General features: G+C 52.3%; 5 protein-coding genes across 10 annotated transcripts in view; 3 read left to right on the top strand and 2 right to left on the bottom strand.

Annotated features, from left to right (window-relative positions):
- Window positions 1–254: 254 nt before the first annotated feature.
- On the top strand, window positions 255–1,311 carry Scgb1c1 (secretoglobin family 1C member 1). Its single transcript, XM_004638022.1, has 3 exons — window positions 255–309; window positions 690–889; window positions 1,279–1,311. The coding sequence occupies exons 1-3, from the start codon at window positions 255–257 to the stop codon at window positions 1,309–1,311; spliced, it is 288 nt and encodes a 95-aa protein (XP_004638079.1).
- Window positions 1,312–2,342: 1,031 nt separating this feature from the next.
- Odf3 (outer dense fiber of sperm tails 3) lies at window positions 2,343–5,165 on the top strand. The gene is made up of 7 exons (XM_023722876.1): window positions 2,343–2,429; window positions 2,787–2,905; window positions 3,092–3,292; window positions 3,648–3,749; window positions 3,876–4,003; window positions 4,606–4,746; window positions 4,994–5,165. Exons 2-7 carry the CDS (start codon window positions 2,797–2,799, stop codon window positions 5,081–5,083), a joined length of 771 nt encoding a protein of 256 aa, XP_023578644.1. The 5' UTR covers window positions 2,343–2,429; window positions 2,787–2,796; the 3' UTR covers window positions 5,084–5,165.
- Window positions 5,166–7,541: 2,376 nt separating this feature from the next.
- Bet1l (Bet1 golgi vesicular membrane trafficking protein like) lies at window positions 7,542–9,763 on the bottom strand. The gene is made up of 4 exons (XM_004637942.2): window positions 9,594–9,763; window positions 8,586–8,677; window positions 8,307–8,363; window positions 7,542–8,174 (listed from the first exon to the last, which is right to left on the bottom strand). The coding sequence occupies exons 1-4, from the start codon at window positions 9,610–9,612 to the stop codon at window positions 8,007–8,009; spliced, it is 336 nt and encodes a 111-aa protein (XP_004637999.1). The 5' UTR covers window positions 9,613–9,763; the 3' UTR covers window positions 7,542–8,006.
- A 35-nt stretch (window positions 9,764–9,798) lies between these two features.
- Window positions 9,799–18,035, top strand: part of Ric8a (RIC8 guanine nucleotide exchange factor A) — an 11,971-nt gene continuing 3,734 nt past the window's right edge. Inside the window, exons 1-11 of one of the 2 annotated variants that reach the window (XM_004637943.2) lie at window positions 9,799–10,103; window positions 10,639–10,748; window positions 11,046–11,093; window positions 11,180–11,770; window positions 12,348–12,439; window positions 12,959–13,109; window positions 14,117–14,212; window positions 14,313–14,457; window positions 14,531–14,675; window positions 15,034–15,153; window positions 15,503–16,160. In XM_004637943.2, the coding sequence (XP_004638000.1) occupies window positions 10,665–10,748; window positions 11,046–11,093; window positions 11,180–11,770; window positions 12,348–12,439; window positions 12,959–13,109; window positions 14,117–14,212; window positions 14,313–14,457; window positions 14,531–14,675; window positions 15,034–15,153; window positions 15,503–15,623 (1,593 nt within the window). In that variant the 5' untranslated portion in view covers window positions 9,799–10,103; window positions 10,639–10,664 and the 3' untranslated portion in view covers window positions 15,624–16,160. Of the gene's footprint in view, window positions 10,749–11,045; window positions 11,094–11,179; window positions 11,771–12,347; window positions 12,440–12,958; window positions 13,110–14,116; window positions 14,213–14,312; window positions 14,458–14,530; window positions 14,676–15,033; window positions 15,154–15,502; window positions 16,161–18,035 lie in introns of those variants that run through there. The other variant, XM_023722797.1, reaches the window with a different exon arrangement.
- Sirt3 (sirtuin 3) overlaps window positions 16,901–18,035 on the bottom strand; it is a 27,367-nt gene continuing 26,232 nt past the window's right edge. For all 5 annotated transcript variants that reach the window (XM_023722801.1, XM_023722802.1, XM_023722800.1 and 2 more), the window contains one exon: window positions 16,901–17,336. In XM_023722801.1, coding sequence (XP_023578569.1) covers window positions 17,316–17,336 — 21 coding nt within the window. In that variant the 3' untranslated portion in view covers window positions 16,901–17,315. The remainder of the gene's footprint in view (window positions 17,337–18,035) is intronic.

The following is an 18,035-nucleotide window of genomic DNA, read 5'->3' on the forward strand; positions in this document are numbered from 1 at the left end:
CCACTTCATGCAATGACAGGACCCCTCTCCTGGGTTTACCATAGTTGGGTCTCACTCCTAACCACCCAAACTCATTTACTAACAATTTTTGTTGCTGACCCAAGCCTAGCACTGCTTGGCACCCAGTGGATATGCCTGGCCCCAGCTCACTTGCTAGGTCCTGATGGACAGGACAGGCCTGCCCCTGGGCAAGGTGCCACCTGCTAAGGCATAAAAGCCTTGTGTCTGCCTAGGTAGCTTCTGAGACTGCCACCATGAAGAGAAGCAGCACTCTCCTGTTAGTGGCCCTCACTGTGCTCTCCACCTGTGGTAAGTCTGGGCCAGGTTTTCAGCATATTCAGGGGTAGGGTTCTGGGATATAATGGATACCACCTACCTCCTAGACAGATCATCCACAGAAGAGCACAGACGATGCTAACCCCAATCTCAAACCAGGCCCACTCAGCCCAAGGTCACCCACTCCAGCTCAATCCAGCATGACCCCAACTCTGAGCCTTACCTCAGTCTAGTTTAACAACAGGGAAGGGAAGGAACACAGAGTAGAAATTGGATGGTGAGATTAGGGGTGTAAGGGAAAGGGTCTGTGGTACATGGGGCTGCACTGTTGCAGAGGAAGATGTGATAAAGACCACAGAGCTCAGAGGCCCAGGGTGGGCACTGTCCTGGTGTCATCTTCCCTTACAACACAGGGCTGGCCAAAGGGGAAGACGACAGTGAATTCTTCATGGAGTTCCTGCAAGTGCTGCTGGTTGGAAGCCCAGAAGAGCTCTATGAGGGGCCACTGGGCAAGTACAATGTCAACCAGAATGCCAAGGAGGCACTGACAAAGCTCAAATCCTGCATTGATGATCTGCAGCCCAACCACAAGGCGGAGCTGGTGCAGTTGCTGGTACTGGGGCCCAGGGAACCCCTTTCCTCAAGCCTAAAGTCTTTCTAAGATCTGCCCAATATATGGGCCCCTGGTCACCAGTCTAAGGCAGCATCCCACAGCCCATCCCCCACAGATACCGAGGTCTAAGGTGGATACCCTAGATCTCTCTACCCACAGAGAAGCTCTGAGGATCCCTCAATGTGTTCCCTTCCCAGTTGCTCCTACACAAGTTTGTGTACACACAGGTGCACACATGCATGCACATGCCTCCCAGCTGCTGGGGAGTATGATACAATGGGCCCGCATCCATCTCTCTCAGAAGGGGCCCTGGTTATCTGCCTCAGGGAACAGTGGCTCTCTGGTTATTTGTCACCAGCTCACTGGGCCCACATACGTCTGCCTTACAGGAGCAAGTTCTGGGCAATGAGAATGATGCCTGAGTGGACCTCAGACACGGCTCCCAACATCACAGGACCAGACACACCAGAAGCCCTGGATGTGCTGCCTATGGCTCCTTCCCAACAAGTAAACTGACCCCCAAACTGTTAGATCAATAAAGCCTCCTTCAGCCCAGTCACTGGCTTTTATTTCTTCCCTAACAGGGACACACAAAACACCACCTACAGCACAATCAGGCATACAGACTCAGATATCTGGGGATCCCAGCAGACACCACGTAGCAGGAGATGGAGCGTAGATCCAGGGAGGCATCAGGAGGAGGTCTGAGTGGCAGAACCAGGGCAAGCACAGCTCAGAAAGAAATGTCCAGGGGAAAAACACCCTGGAACTCCATCCATGCTGGGATGCTAAGTCTGAAAGCTGGTGGGTGACTTGGGAGTACAGCTGTGCATGGCAAAAATGTGACAGCATAGGCAGCAAATGCATAGGAATAAGGGGCTTTGAGAAGAATCTTTCCCCTAAGTCACTCATAGAGAGAAGCCTCAAGTGCAGTCTGAGCCCAAGAGGGCCCTGACAATATCAAGAAGAGGGCACCCAAGGGCCACTACAGTGGAGTGGGCCAGCTGGGTCTAAGGAAGGTCAGCAGGAGTAGCTCCCCACCTTGGCTCCTGCTCAACACAACACATATCCCTGACTCCAGACCCATGATCTCTGACCAAGATTTCCCTGTGCCTCAGTCTTCCCAGCTCAGAAATTCTGATGGAGCAGGGCTGACTGATCACCTCACTTGCTCCTGAGCTACCTTGGGCTTGAAGTAGCCCTCTCAGTATACCTCCCTTGTCTCAGACACCCCAAAGAACACAGGATCTGGTGAGAGGAGAGTCTGTAAGAGGCAGGGGTCCCCGGAGATGGTGGCGTCCCTGACCAGGTGGGTCCCTGAGAAGAGAGGGGCCATCACACTCCCTGTGATCTAGAACTCTCAATCCCACAAAGCCACATTCTAGAGCTCAGGGACCCCTCCCCAACTTTCAGAGTTCCCAGGGAGAAAGGATTCTTTTCTGTGTTCTTTTATCGGGAACTGACTGGTACTGAGACCAGGGGAAGGGGACCACCTACAAGGAGGCTGGGTGGCAGGCCACTCTGAGCTGCCCCACTCCAAGTAAGGTCCTGAGCCCTCTACCCAGCCACAGCACAGCTCTACCCCCAGGAGATCTTTATCAAGCGATGAGCAGGGTTGTTTTTAGTAGAAAGCGCCTTCCCAGGCCCTCTGAGAGCCAAGAGGATGGCCAGTCACTAGCCAAAGGGACCAAGGACAGGACCTGGCTCCCCTCATTTTGGAGCTGGGGAGGGATGAGCCCAGCCCACCAAGCAGAAAGTTCCCACTGCCCCTGCTTGAGACCCTGTGGAGGCTTCAGACTGTGGCTCTGCCCCTCAACATCAGCAGGACCAGGGTGGGGCTGTGGGGTCAGGGATAAGAAAAGCCAAGACTTCTAAGAGTGGTCACTCTTGTCCACAGACAGCCAGCCATGACGGAAGAGGTGTGGGTGGGCACCTGGAGGCCCCACAGGCCCCGGGGGCCCATCATGGCCCTCTACAGCAGCCCTGGCCCCAAGTACCTGATTCCACCCACCACAGGTCAGAAATAAGGGCCTGTGGGACTGCATGGGAGTGAGAATGCCAGCTTGGGGTGGGTCTGGGTGCTCTGGGTGGCCTGGGGTACATCTGGGTTGGTACCCCAGATGCCAGATGCTCCATCCCAGACTGCTAGTTGGGGCAAAGCAGTACCTGGATCCAGGCTGCTCAGAGCCACCATATCAACAGGCTTTGTGAAGCACACACCCACCAAGCTACGTGCTCCAGCCTATAGCTTTCGTGGAGCCCCCATGCTCCTGGCAGAGAACTGCTCCCCAGGACCCCGCTACAGTGTAAACCCTAAAATATTAAGGACCGGCAAGGATCTTGGCCCTACCTACTCCATCCTGGGGCGCTACCACACCAAGACCATGCGGACCCCTGGCCCGGGTGAGAGTCCTCACACTCCCAGCCTAGGGAAGAGGGGCTGTCCCTGCATCATCCCCACTGTCCATCCTAGAGGGCCACTGTATGTCCTACTATGTCAATGTAGGGTGTGCTTTGTCTATCCTGTCCCCTCTTTCTACTCTCAGGGCACCATCAGGCCTTAACCCACATTGTTGCTCCAAAACAGCTCCTGTCCCCCAGCCCCAAAGCCAGATTTCTATCCTGGATACTCCTGGCCAAACCTGCTCACTTGCTGCCTGCACTAGGGCCCAGAGCCTTGTGCCTGAAAGGTTGGGATATTATTCGGGGGTGGGAGGTATTTGCACCCTCGTTCTTGTACCCTTTCTCTCTGCCACAGGTGACTACTTTCCAGAGAAATCTACCAAGCATGTGTTTGATTCAGCACCCAGCCACTCCATCTCTGCCCGGACTAAGACATTCCGGGTAGACAGCACTCCAGGTCTGCAGCAGCATACAATCACCTGGACAACTGGTGTTTGGGTCCCCCAGGGGTAGGTGAGGAGCAGTTCAATGGCAGGTGGAAGCTTCTCTGAGCTCAGGCCTGAAGCTCCTATCTGCCCTGCAGGCCCCGCTGCATACATGCTGCCAGTGGTGATGGGACCACATACTGTGGGTAAGGCATCCCAGCCCTCCTTTTCCATCAAAGGCCGCAGCAAGAGGGGCAACTTCAGCGATGATCTGCACAAGGCAAGGGTTACTCTGCCTCAGACAGGGCATAGTCCCTAAATTCTAAGACTCCCAGCCCACCACTGTGCTCCTGAAGCACCTTGCAACCTGTGCCCTCTGAATTTCTGGGGAGGAGCAGCCAGGGTAAGAAGCAAGGGAGACAGTATCAGAGCTCAGGACAAGCACAGGGGTAAAGGCTACTTAGAAAGTACAAAACACTTTTAAAATGCTTCAGGACAAAAGAAGAAAAACTAAGCCCTGGGACATCTGGGGGAGGAAAGTTCCTGCTCTGTTAACAGGTAGTGCAAAGGCCCTGGGACACAAGGCAGCACCAACACACAGTGCTCTGGCCTACTGCCAGCCCCAGGACACAGCCCCCAAGCCAAGGACAGTGCCTCAACTAAGAAGGGCCTCCTACACGTGCTCCTAGGACTGGCACACACTGGGAGCATCACGGCCACAGTACGGCTGACATAAAGGGGATGACACTCCCAGAGGTGCCCCGTGTGAGACAGCCATCTCTGAGCTCCTCGTGGGGACTCAGGGTCTGGAACTGTCCCTGCCCTTGGCACTCTGGGGTCACATGCCATGGGCAAGGGAAACCTGTCTGTGCCATCTTCACCTCCCAGACCCCAGGTCCTGCAGCATACCGCCAGACAGATGTGCAGGTGACCAAGTTCAAGGCTCCACAATACACCATGGCAGCCAGGGTGGAGCCTCCAGGGGACAAAACTCTCAAGCCAGGACCAGGAGCCCACAGCCCTGAGAAGGTCTGGGAACAGCAGACCAGAGGGTTTAGGGGACTCAGGGACATGGCCCAAGGGGGCAGGAGGGGAAAGGATACACTCTGTAGGGACCTCAAGATAGTACCCCCACCCCAAGAGCAACCCATCAGGCACAAGGAACCAGAACCATCCTTTACACCTGGCAGCAGGCTACTGCTGAACGTTGGTTCAAGGGATCAGTATCCAAGCCCAAGCCATTGCCAAGTCCTCTTCACAGCTTTTCCTCTCCTAGGTGACCCTGCACAAACCCTGTGCCCCCATTGTTACTTTCGGCATCAAACACTCAGACTACATGACACCCCTGATTGTCGACGTGGAATAGCTCCAGTCCTACAACCTACAGCCTGGATCCATCTCATGCCTCCACAACTCCCAGGGCAAATGCAGGTTGAATGGCTCCTTCTGAGCACAGCCACAGCAGGGGGATAGTGCAGGACAGAGCATGCTTGTTTAGACAGTTGTGACATTTCCTTTTTTAAGATTTTTTTTTCTATGCTATCTTCCCATTTGCTAATAATCTTGCTTCCTGTTGTGCCAAAATTTAATAAACCATGGATTTCAATTATAAGGGTTTGTCTTGGGAAGAACCAAGCTTATCTACAGCTTTCAGTGCAGGCCCATGAGGCCTCAGCCCTGGCTTCTAGGTCTTCAAAGGGTGACCTGAAAGCCCTGCTGCACACCTACAGTCCCTTAGAGAACTAGGATCCACATCCTGCCCCTTGAATCTGGACTACCCCGGATAATGGGGTACAGAAGTGTTACTGCACAATGCCTTCCACATCACTGTGTGACAAAGCTTGATACATGTGAGTGGCTTTTGGTGACAGTCCAAGGCCCTCTGCACCTGAGGCCTCACCATGGTAACGAGCCAGCCACGCCCACTGGGCTGACTCAAATTCTGGCAGTGACAATAAGACATGATGGACCACTGTTACTATGTTGAGTGACTAAGTTCCAGGGAAATCCATTACCAAGGGCTACTACAGGATGTGTGCAGGGACACTGGCCAAACTCAGCTGGGCCTGGGGATCTGCACAGGTTTCCCAGCCCCACAGCTAGGCCTTAAGACTCCCCTTGGCTCAAGAGATCCATGCTGGGCAGGCAGCCTATAACACACACCAAGAGGCCAAAACCTATGCCAGCATTAGTACAGGTGCTGACTCCTCCACTGTGACCAGCTCTACAATCATCAAACTTCAGAACCTGGACAGAGAAGGGCTGGTGGCAGGGGTTGGTGGGCCTATGGCTGTCCTGCCCAAGGCTGAGCCAAGGTGGGGGATGAGGGATCCAGGAAGAGGAAGCCAGGGGCTCTATACAACCTAAAATAAAACCTGGGCTGGAGAGATGGCTCAGTGGTCTAAAGCACCTACTTGAAGCAGGCTTGGCAGAGCACAGGGACCGCGGTTCGATCCCCAGCACCACATGCCAGCCAGACCCGCCCCCTGGTGGGCTGAGCTGGCCATACACACACACAATAAATAAATGTAATAAATAAAATTAAATAAATATTAAAATAAAACCTACCTCTCTCAAACCCTAGAAAAAAAGACAAAATACATGATTCATGATTCATTCTTCACAAAGCTATTTATTCCACATTATATTGCTGAGATGTTCCTGATCCTCACAATTGAGTTTTTTTCTGATTAGTGGAGACCAAGTCAGCAAGCCCCATTTACCCAGTGGACCAGGCGTCAGGTACACAAGGCCAAGCTAGAGCACTATGGTTAGGGGCTCTGAGGAAGCTGGTTTGACCCAGGGGTAGCAGAGCAGCTATACGCTGCGCCCCCCACCCCCACATTCAAAGACACAGTTATTTGGGAAGGAATGACAACACACAGACCAAAGACAGCAGACAGAATCTGGCTGAGGAAGGAATGAAGCAACTAACGTTGCAGAGAGGTGGCAAAAGCTCTCTAGTGGACCATCTTCCTTAGATTCTTTTTTTTTTTTTTTTATGAATTTAGGACAGGGTCTACAGGGCCTCACTACGTAGATCGGACTCGTAGTGATTCTCCTGTTTTCAGCCTCCCAAGCACTGGGATTACAAGCACAGGTCACCATACCCAGTCTCAATTATTGTCTCAGCACGCCCCGTGGGCGGGCCAGCTTAGATGGAACCATGTCCCAGTGCTCTGCTGAAGCAGGCACTTTAGTCCGCTGTTCCTTACATTTCTGATGTGACTACAAAGGTCTCAGAAATTGCTGGCCCTGCCAGCCTCACAGTTCAGTTTGCATGAATGTGGGGCGGGCTAAGTAGGGATGGACAGCCAGGGAGAGGTGGGTAGGAAGTGCAGTGTGCAGAGGATGGGAAGGTAAATTAGAGCACCCCCACTGCAAGGCAAGACTAGCTATAGGAGGCAGGTGAGGGTGTGGTAAAAGGGCAAAAATTCTGCTACAAATGACACTGTGGCTTCTCCAGGCAGCCTTCAGTTCCATGACAGGCCTCTAGGGAAAAACTTCCCCAATACTCTATCTGATCTTGAAAGGCCAGACTAGATCTCCTGGGGTTACATCTCTAGCACTGGAGAGCTTCTGAATCCTGAGGGTAACCATTTCTGTGCCTAGAAATGGCCCTATGAATCAGAAGACCAGCCCACTATATCCAGCCAAGACTGTGGTTCATGCCTTCATTAACAGCCTGTACCCTTCCTAGGGGTCTGGCTTCATCCAGGGACTGGAGGGCACAGGCCTTCCCATAGGAATACTTGACCCATATCAGACCCCCTTTGCTCAGCAGTCTTGGCCAGGAATAAAAGTCCAGGTTGATTACCTACAGGTGAAGGAGCTAGCTTTTATTGGGGTCACAGTCACTGTTCCTTCCTGTGGCAGTACGAGGCTCCTCGGTCAGATCAGAGCTACATCCTCATCCAAGAACAGTGAGCACAGAAGGGCCTTAAGACTTCAGAACCCTGAAGGCTGGGAGAAGGGTTGCTAGCCATGTGAGTACATTCAGGACTCACAGCTGTTCTGCTCAAGACCTGGATGGTCTGGCACTGTAGCCCCAGTCTAGCCAGTATCTCTAATACCAGTGTGCAGTTGGGGGCTGGGCCTTGATTTCTTCCGGGAAAATGCCCTTCCACATGGGACTAGCCAACTTAATGAGCTCATCAGGTCACAGGCTCCACCACACAGGAAGAAGATTCCTAAGCCATGGTGGTGATTTCGAAGCAGTATTTTTCAGGTGAATCCTCAGGTCAGCATACCAGATGAGAAAGACCTTGGTAGCTTTGGCTTCCACTGTTTCATGTCCTTGCTCTTGACAATAGGTAGGAGAGGATGAAGAAGGCTACAAGCAGGCTCACAGCCATGCCACACAAAAGCTTCCGATTGTCACGTCCAGACCGTGCCATCATGGAGAACCGCTTCACGCTCCCCGTGAGCAGTCCAGTCACACTTGTGAAATCTGAATCCTGGGTGAGGGTAGCAGGATCACAAAGTGAACCATCTCAACTACCCCATCCCCCTCCAATCACTGGAGCAGATTTAGAACCAGTAGTACAAGGCAGACCTGACGGTTGGTCCTGCACCCTACAGACCCTTACCATATTGTCCAGGTACCGGTTCTGGTCTTCTGCATCCCTATCAATGTCCAGGGCCAGCTGGTGAGGACACAGAACAAGGTCAGGTTAAGGAAAACAAATAATACAGCACTCATTCTCCCCTCTGACAGCCATCCGTTGTCCATAACCCTGTGGTACTTCACGTTGACAGCACAAGCTACAAAGCTTAGTCTAAGCTGCCTGAAACCCCTCAGGGTCCTCTCCCTATCCTCTTAAGCCCTTGAGGTGGAAGTGAAAAATAAGAAAGGGTCCACCACTGACCGATTTAAGCCTGGTAACCTTGGAGGCCAGGCTGTCAGCCATCCGCTTGTTCTCCAGGTCTAGAATCTCCTCTACAGCACCAGAGTTCTGAGCTATGAAAAGACAAAAGTTAAGAAGTTTCTTCAACCCATTAGTGAAACCCCAACCCCCTCACTCCAAGTCTGGCCCAGTCACGTTTCCCAACACGTGGACCATGCACATGTGGGCCAGGAATGTAGCACTGCCCTGTGAGCAAAAGTCCTTCCTGCAGACCCAGGTGGAGGTGGGAAAGGGACCCCAGAGGCTCACTGCAAACAGCCCCTTCGGATGCTGTGCCAAAATATGCATTTCCCTAGGAATACTGGAAAGATGCACTTACCTGTGTGAACATCATCATCTGTGGCTAAAGGACAGTTCTCCAAGAAAAGGAGTGAACACTGGTAGGGGTGTAAGAAAGCGCATCTAGGAAGATGGCAGGAAGCCCCTTTATGACAAAAGAAGCAAATAAAGCTCCCCAAGAGCTATAAAGAGCGCCGAACTTAGCCTCCTGTGACAGCCATGGTGCCTGCGGAAACCTGACAGGAACAGGCCAGGTGAGGTGACCTCCCATGGCATGTCACGTGGGTGAAAACCGCCGCTCCCAAAAACAGTACAAATTCGCACTGGTCCGACGCACTGTGAGAACCGGCGATGTGACCCATGGCTGGGATGCAGCCGTAGGAAACACTGGCGCGTTCCAAGCCCCAAGGGTGGGTGCCAACCTACAAGCCATTATTTCTTTCACACAACAACGAGAAAGCTGCCTAGGCCCCAAGTCAGTGGGCGTCTGCTTGGGCCCAGGCCCACTGCACTCGCACCCGAGTGAGGTCCGGCCAAACCGAGGCTCCGCCGAGCCCAACAATCCCAGGCAAACCACCTGCCGCCCTCCCGGCTGCGGTCCCAGCGTAACACGGTCACCCCGACCCGGAAGACCGGTCCGCCACCTCACAGGGCCGGCGGGACGGCTCGGCCCCGCTCTAACGCGCTCACCCCGAGTCCAGTCCGCCATTGCGGTCAGTCAGCGCCCGCCGCTACTTCCCGAGCCGCAGCGAACGCCGCCGACGTGGCCCGAACCCCAGACTTCCGGCCCCCCCCCCCCGGCCTCCCCTTCTTCCGGGCGCGTCCGGCGGCGGGCCCGAGGCGGGTGCACCGCGGAACGGAAGTGATGTATTTTCGCCGCCCGCGGTCGAGGGCAGAGTGGGCGTCGGTTCTCGACCTCGCCGTTACTTTGGGCCGTGTTCTTCGTGCCCGGACGTGACTGTCAGCCAGATCCTTCGGTCTGCAGACGAGGGCGTGCCGGGAGCCCTGTGTTCTCGCGGCTGTGGCGGTCAGGCCTGCACTGGCGTGACCCAGGCCAGAAAACCTCTGGAAGGCGGATATGGGTGCTCAGGGCGTTGTATAAATGCAAGCGTGAAGAATTACGGGAAAATGAAACGAAGACACATAGAACCAAAACAGCCTTGAACGGTGCGCGCTCAGTAACCAGTGGACAGGCTGCAGGTACAGTCGCTGTCCCCATGGGCCTTTTCCGGTTGCCCTGCAGTCTTCAGCACACACTCTGAAGCAGCTCGCATCAAAGGGCGCCGAAACCTGGCTGGCAGCGTGTCTCCTTGCACCCTGCAGCCTCCTAGTTATCTCTTCAAGCACTCTGGGCGTCACAGTCCGTCTTGTTTTTTCTGTAAACACAAAGCCGGTGGCCGAGGCGTCATGTCGGCCAGTCTTCCTAACGCCTCCCATGCAGCAAGCTTTCCGCACCCAGCTGTTGCACTAGTAGTACTGGGTATCGGGCAAGAGTCTCTCCTGCTGGGACAAAGGAGAGGCCGCTGCTCGGTTTCTGGGTGACTTGGACCGTGAGTTTCACCCAGCACCGACTCGGCCTTCCTCGCCTAGCTAGTGCCTTTCTGTCGCTCCACCTTAAGCAGCCGCCCCGCTGGAGTCCCCGCCCAGTGTGGCCGGTCCCGGCATCCGTCGCGCGCCGACGCGCCCAGGCTAGGGCGGGGCCGACAGGCTAACCAGCTAGATTTTTGCGGGCCAGACCTCACGGCACCAGTTCCCGGGGCCATGGAGCCCCGGGTGGTTGCGGATGCAGTTGAGACTGGAGACGAAGATGTGATTGCAGAAGCTCTGAGAACGTACAACCAGGAGGTGAGTGGAGCTGGGTGCCCTTGGACATGAGTGGAGGGAGGGGTAGCGTTTGGGTGAACTGTAGGCAGAAGGTGAGTATGGCGCAGGCTCTAAGGTAGCATGATGGCCTGGTCCAAGATCTGCGGTGGGGTGGGGTGCCGAAAGCCCAGGGTGCTTCCCTTGGGGGGACAGCTGTGTGGGTGGCCACCGCCCAGACACCTGTTCGGAGGCAACAGGCTGCCCCACCCCCACCCCATCCCTCAAAAAGCACAATCCCTCCCTGCGTAAGGAAGACCTAAGCTCACTGTGTCTCTGCAGCACTCGGAAAGCTTCACCTTTGACGATGCCCAGCAAGAAGACAGAAAGGTGGGTGCTAGACCCAAGGGTAATGGGGAAGGGAGGGCTGCCCCCAAAACAGGGCCTGGTGGAGTCACTGTCCTCCCTGCCCACAGAGACTTGCAAAACTGCTGGCGTCTGTCCTGGAACAGGGCTTGCCACTTTCACACCGTGTCATCTGGCTGCAGACTGTACGAATCCTGTCCCGGGACCGTAGCTGCCTGGCTCCGTTCACCAGCCGCCAGAGCCTGCACACACTAGCCTCCTATGCTAACATATCTGCCTCTGAGGGGTCCCTCCCAGAGGCCTCTGATATGGGTGTTCTGCTGGAGTCCCTCAAGTGCTTGTGCAACCTTGTTCTCAGTAGCTCTGTGGCACAGGCACTTGCTGCTGAGGCCCGCCTGGTGGTGAAGCTTACAGAGCGTGTGGGGCTATATGGCAAGAGGAGCTTCCCCCATGAAGTGCAGTTCTTTGATCTGCGGCTCCTCTTTCTGCTAACTGCGCTACGCATTGATGTGCGCCAGCAGCTATTTCAGGAGCTGCATGGTGTACACTTGTTGACTGATACACTGGAGCTGACATTGGGAGTGACCTCTGAAGAGAGCCCCCCAGAAGTCCTTCCTCTCCAAGAGACCGAGCGGGTCATGGAGATCCTCAAAGTGCTCTTCAACATCACCTTTGACTCCATCAAGAGGGAAGTAGAGGAGGTAAGTTGTGGCCTGAAACTGAGGTGCAGCATCCTCACTTTAGCTGGGACACTTCATTGGTTTCTTCTATAATACCTTTAAGTTCCTGAGTGTCAGACATAGAAAACAATAGAATGTCCCAGGAGATACCTACTCCAGCAGCGGTCTTAAGGTTTCAGAGGGAGGTGGGAGCCTAGTAGGAAAAGTGTGAGATGCTTAAGGAGGCTGTAGGATATTCTCCACTTTTTTTTTTTTTTTTTTTTTTTTTAATGAGCAGAATATATTTATTCAGGGAAAGAAAGCTCCTGTCTCAGAGAGGGACAGGAGGGGGACCCCAGCGGATTGTTCCCGTTCTCCACATATGAGGCCATGTGTCACCAAGGTCTGAGATAACTTCATCCAAGGGGATCCACTAATATCTTAATCTGGAAAGTACTTAAAAGCATACTCATGGACTTTTTTGGAAAGATAGCAGTGACTGTCTTTAGCTCAGCACTGATCAAACTGGTCAGGATCACCAGATGTAGACAAGGATGTGCAGCAGCTGATGCAGAAGAATGAAACTCCCTCTCACAGGAACCCCTTCTGCTTTTGTCAGGAAGATGCTGCCCTCTACCAATACCTGGGGACCCTTTTGCGCCACTGTGTGATGATTGCTGCTGCTGGAGACCGCACAGAGGAGTTCCATGGGTGAGAGCACAGTGTGTCATGCAGGGAGAAGCTGGAGCTCCAGATGATGGTCCGTAAGTCTGACTGTGGACAAGAACCACTGGAGAGCCCAGACCCACCTGTAAAGTTCAGCTTTTTCAGGGGAGTCAGACATCACTGCTTCCTGAGAGCCTCAAGTGCTTCTAAGACATGGCAAGGACAAGATCTATGGGCTTAGGAGCAGAGTAGTTGTGGGCATGGTATCACAGGGCAATGTAGCCCCTCACCCGACTTGTGGCTAGACTGGTATGGGTTCCCAGAAATTGTTTGGTGCTTCAGCCTAGATATTCTGGGGCAGGTGGGGTTTCTGTGGAAGGTGCTGTCTCTTGGGATTCCATCACAAACCTGAGTGGGACTATCTCTGAGACAGTCCCTGTTCTTGTGTGTGGTCCTCTGTGCTGTTCTGAGGCCCCTCAGACCCTAGCTCACACCCTCAGCATCAGGGCTGGCACTTGTGCTGAAGGATCAGCCCCATCAATGCCTCTATGCATGTGTTCCCAGCCACACCGTGAATCTCCTAGGGAATTTGCCCCTCAAGTGCTTGGATGTCCTCCTTACCCTGGAGCTACATGAAGGCTCTTTGGAGTTCATGGGAGTGAACATGGATGTCATCAGTGTCCTCCTTTCCTTCCTAGAGAAGCGCTTACATCAGGTAGGCAACTGTGCTCACTGCTTCTGCACTGTCCATACTGGCAAGTGCAGGTCATCTTGGTGGTGTGATTTGGGCAATTTCTCCAGCTGCTCTGTGCTTCAGCCAAGTAGCAACTAAACCACTGGACCCTTCCTTTCTCAGAAGTATGTGGACACCTTGCATGTTTAAGGTCTCACTTCTACTGGTTACTACAAGCAACAAGTTTTTAGGGGTTTGACAAGGTGGTTGTTAACTTTTACCAGTTCTTTTATGTGGTCCTGGGAAGCCCCTGGTTCCCGCTTGTGATCCTCAGATACCTACTGTCTCTGTGTAATGACAGCCCTTGGTGCCAAGCATCAGCTGTTCCTTAACATCTTAAAGAGACTTACAGGAGCTTCTAACCAGAGCTTCCCTTTGACTTCTGCAGCGACATCACAGGACATCTGGATGACCAAAGTTCTAACCAGTCCTTCCTGAGTTTGCAAATGTTAAGCAGGAGAAAGCTACAAGTTGAGGTTCAGAGATTGTTGAGGAATCCATGTTGCTAGGCAAAGGATGCTCACAGTATGAGCCAGGCAGGGAAGGAGTAGGCATTGGGCACCTTGACTGTGGCCACCTGTCCCCACTGCTGTGGCTGCTGGTGTTAGGTTCCAGGGGAGGCTGAAGAGGGTTGGGAACTCTGCTTGTTGTCTCTGAGTTATAGAGTAGAAATTCTCTATTTTTGCTCACTTTCTGAGGACAGTGTGTGGCAGTGATATATTGACATCAGAGAACTTATGTCTTGTTCCTATTCTTGGTTGCTAGTTGAGGTAGTAATACTGAAAGCAATTTAGTGCCCCAAGTCATAAAACTTCCAGTAGGTTCATGAGTTAGGTCCTGTTCTCCCTTTGGAAGCTGACAAGACGCCTCTTGGTCCTTGACTGACTTGCTACCATAGGCTTCTTCACAAACCTTTGTGCCAGGACTGAAGGGTAAGTGCAGCCCCACCACTGCTTCAAGCTGGGGCAGTGACAGAGGCTCCTCTGCAGACCCACAGGCTGAAGGAGAGCGTGGCTCCTGTGCTAAGTGTGTTGACTGAGTGTGCCCGCATGCACCGTCCAGCCAGGAAGTTCCTGAAGGCCCAGGTACTTGGCAGAGGAGTCAGAGCACCTGGGGGATTGTGGGTGGGGCCTAGTCACAGACTGGATTTCTTCAATCCCTGGCTGAGGAACACTGCCTTCGTAGGTGTTGCCACCCCTTCGTGATGTAAGGACTCGTCCTGAGGTGGGAGAGCTACTTCGGAACAAGCTGGTGCGCCTCATGACACACCTGGACACAGATGTGAAGAGGGTAGCGGCGGAGTTCCTCTTTGTCCTGTGCTCTGAGAGTGGTGAGTGGGGCTAGCCTCAACCTAGCCTTCCCTGCCCACCAGCTCACACACTGACTTATGCCCTGGCCCCCAGTGCCCCGGTTCATCAAGTACACAGGCTATGGGAATGCTGCTGGCCTTCTGGCTGCCCGAGGCCTCATGGCAGGGGGCCGGACTGAGGGGCAGTACTCAGAGGATGAAGATACAGACACAGACGAGTACAAGGAAGCCAAGGACAGGTGTGTGCCTCTCTACATTTGGGTTTCCTTCACTTGATACCCAGCTACACCCCTGTGGTGGGCGGACAGGGTGAGGAGTGGATTAGGACTTCCAGAATAGGAATTTGGTCCAGAGTGACATGTCCTGATCTCTGAGCCTAAGGAACTTGGGTCCAGGATATCTGGATCACTGGGAGGACCATAGAGTAGCTGGCTAATGGCTGCTCCTGAAAGAGTTCCCTGCAGCTGCCATCCCTGTCCTCTACCATGGGCTCCTTGTCAGTCCAGGCATGGACAGGAAGATAGGGACCACATACCTCCCAAGCCCTCTTCTCCAGGAGTCCCTAACACATTCCCCATCCCTCTACCTGGGAAGCAGCATCAACCCAGTGACTGGCAGGGTGGAAGAGAAGCCACCAAACCCTATGGAGGGCATGACGGAGGAGCAGAAGGAGCATGAGGCCATGAAACTGGTGAACATGTTTGATAAGCTTTCCAGGTATGTATGGTAAAGAAAGGCCTATAGTGGGAGAAGAGAGGATAGATCCACATTCTGTCTTACAAGCTACCAGAAGGGGTCACAGAAGGACTAAGATGCTGGGCAGGCATTACTGGTGTTTGGAATCACCTGTCCTGAAAGAAATACCAGAAGAGTTAGGAAGAAGTCAGTATTGTACCCATTTTATAGTGGAGGAAGTCTGAGACCAAGAAAATAAGGCCTAACATCTAAACTTGAGCCTACTTAGCACAAAGTTGAACCCAAGCCTTGCCAGCAACAGAGATGAAAAAAGACACCGGCCTGGCATACTAGGTCCCTTCCTTGGCCCCACTGTGCCTTTCTCCTGCAGGCACAGAGTCATCCAGCCCATGGGGATGAGTCCCCAGGGTCACCTTACATCCCTGCAAGATGCCATGTATGAGACCATGGAGGGGCAGCTCTCCTCAGACCCGGATTCTGACCCTGACTGAGGACGGTGGTTCCCTTGCTCCATCTTCAGAATTGGTGCTGCTTCCAGAGATATTCTTGGGGTGGCAGCCTTGGGAAGCCCAGGCCCTCTCCACTGGACTCCCTTTCTCTCTGCCCCAAGTTCTGTTCATGATTTGCCTCTAATCCTATTTCTTATCTTGTGGACAATAGTAGAACTTGGCCCTGGTTTCCACAGATGAGGCTGGCCTGAGTGGGGAGCACATGATGTGAACTCATCTGGGGCTGGCACACTGCATTTCACAGGGGAAGGGATGTACTAGAGTTTCACCAGTGCACACACTGAACAGGGCTGCTCGTCCCTCCACATCTCCCTTGGTCCTGCCTCAGCCACCAATTAGAATGTCCACATACCATGTTCTCACTGGTTGTGATGGTGACAGTCGAAGAATGTCAATCCTATCCACTGCTCCTGACTAAATACTTATATGAAGGAAAATGACCTTCTTGAGACCATAAAATGAAACCCTAAGATTTCCAAGAGTCATAGAAACATCCTAGAATAAAGCAGTTTTGAGCAAGACTGTGTGAATGTATGTGTAAAATAGTTGAGACATTAAGTAGAAATAGAAACTAATTTTTTTTTCAGAATTCAACTCTTTTAGGATATCATGCATCTTTTGTTGTCAGTGAGAAATAAGGTCATCAGACTCCCGTGGCATCTGTTGGTTAGGTCTGTCTCTGTTAGCTCTGACCCTGTGCAGGCACTGCTTATGGCCAGATGCTTCCGCTTGATGCCGAGGAAGAGGACATGCACACAGGTGTGAGTTCTGTCAGCACCAACAAGTTTTTCCAGGGAGTGATACCTTCTGTGTGGATAGAACTGGCTCTGGTACCATTAGAGGAGGAAGGCATGGGGACAAGATAGACTGAGAAGTGCGGGACAGAATATCTGGAGGTGTGCCAGATGTGGTGGTGGGCAGCTGAAGCAGAAGGATCACTGCAAGTTCAACGCCAGCCTGAGCTACATAGTGAGACCCTGTCTCAAAAAATAAATAAAAATACCTAGAGCAGACAGGTGTGAATATCATATAGTAAGGTGAGCAGATATGACAGCCAGTAGAGAGAAAGGGAATATTTTGACAGGGCCAACTTGAGGGTGAATCCAAGGGGAGATGTGCTCAGTTCTGCCTGCTCCAAAAGGGGAAACCCATGTATTCTGAAGGCTCCACTTTGCATAGGCCTACCAACACCTGTTTGTTTGAGGAGACAAAAACAAGTGGATACCTATTTTTGATAATAAAATTATTTCACATAAGAATGAAGGATATGATTTTCTCTAAAAATAATCCAACTGCAGAGAACAACATGCTAGAAAACCCTAGTGTATCACCTGAGTCCAACTTCAGGTCTAACAAATACCAAGCTACCCTACAGACAGTCCAGGGTTCCAGCTGTCTGCTTATGTCCTAGAGGGTCATCCTCAGAACAAAATGCTTTACATGTGAGAGCAAAAGCTGACACACCAAACAGGACAGGCAGTTCCTTGGCAACTGGCCAAGTGGCCCCAAGCACAAACAGGTCCTGCCCAACAGCCATCCTGATGCAGCCTCAGGCATTCATGCTACCTCAGGCTGCTTGCTGCAGTTCAGCCACGATTTGTGAGTCTGCCCAGGCTGTCTTCAGAAATGGGATGTAGATAGGTGTGCCTGTCTCTTGGACACGGGACAGTCACTTCATATGTCTCGTCCATCCAGCTGGAAGAGAGAAAAGTTGGTTGGTACAACTTAGCGCTGAATCAAATATATATAGCTAAAGACAAAGTATTTCATGAAACTTTTCTCCTTGCAAACAAAAGAGAGTCCACCAGGCCTGACAGAACAGAGCTAATCTTCATTCGAAGGGATTTTAATTATCCAGTCAGGATGTACTGCCTATATGTTCAAAGACATTCACTCTTTGGAAAAGTCATCCCATGGATGGCAATTGTGGAAATTAAAATCATAACCTATTTTTCATAAATTCCTGTTGAAACTAGGAAAGAACAGGTAAAATCCGTAGGGCCTCTCGATAGGTCATATTCTGTTGTCTAAATTCTCTGTTCCCAACACAAAGCAAGCCAGTAGCATCTAATAAGCTTTTGTCTGTATTCCTTTATAGTGAGATGAGAAATGACACCAGCCTACATCTTAGCTCTAAGAAACGAGACTTTCAGGGGAACACCAAAACTAATAGTAATGTCTAGCAAGCAGAAACAATTAATGCTAAATTTCCTACCCTTAATAAGTCATAGTCACTATTGGGTGTAAAATCAGGCTGTACCCTGAGGGTGGGGACTTCTGCCAATAGAGAAAGCACGGGCTTGTCATGGTCATGCAGCAGGCACAGCTGGAGACAACAGAAAGGGTCAGGGTTTCTTAAGGTATCTAACTTACGGACAACATCAACTACAATAT

This window comes from Octodon degus, unplaced genomic scaffold (genome assembly GCF_000260255.1).
Source record: "Octodon degus isolate 3935 unplaced genomic scaffold, OctDeg1.0 scaffold00093, whole genome shotgun sequence".
Classification (NCBI taxonomy): Eukaryota; Metazoa; Chordata; class Mammalia; order Rodentia; family Octodontidae; genus Octodon; species Octodon degus.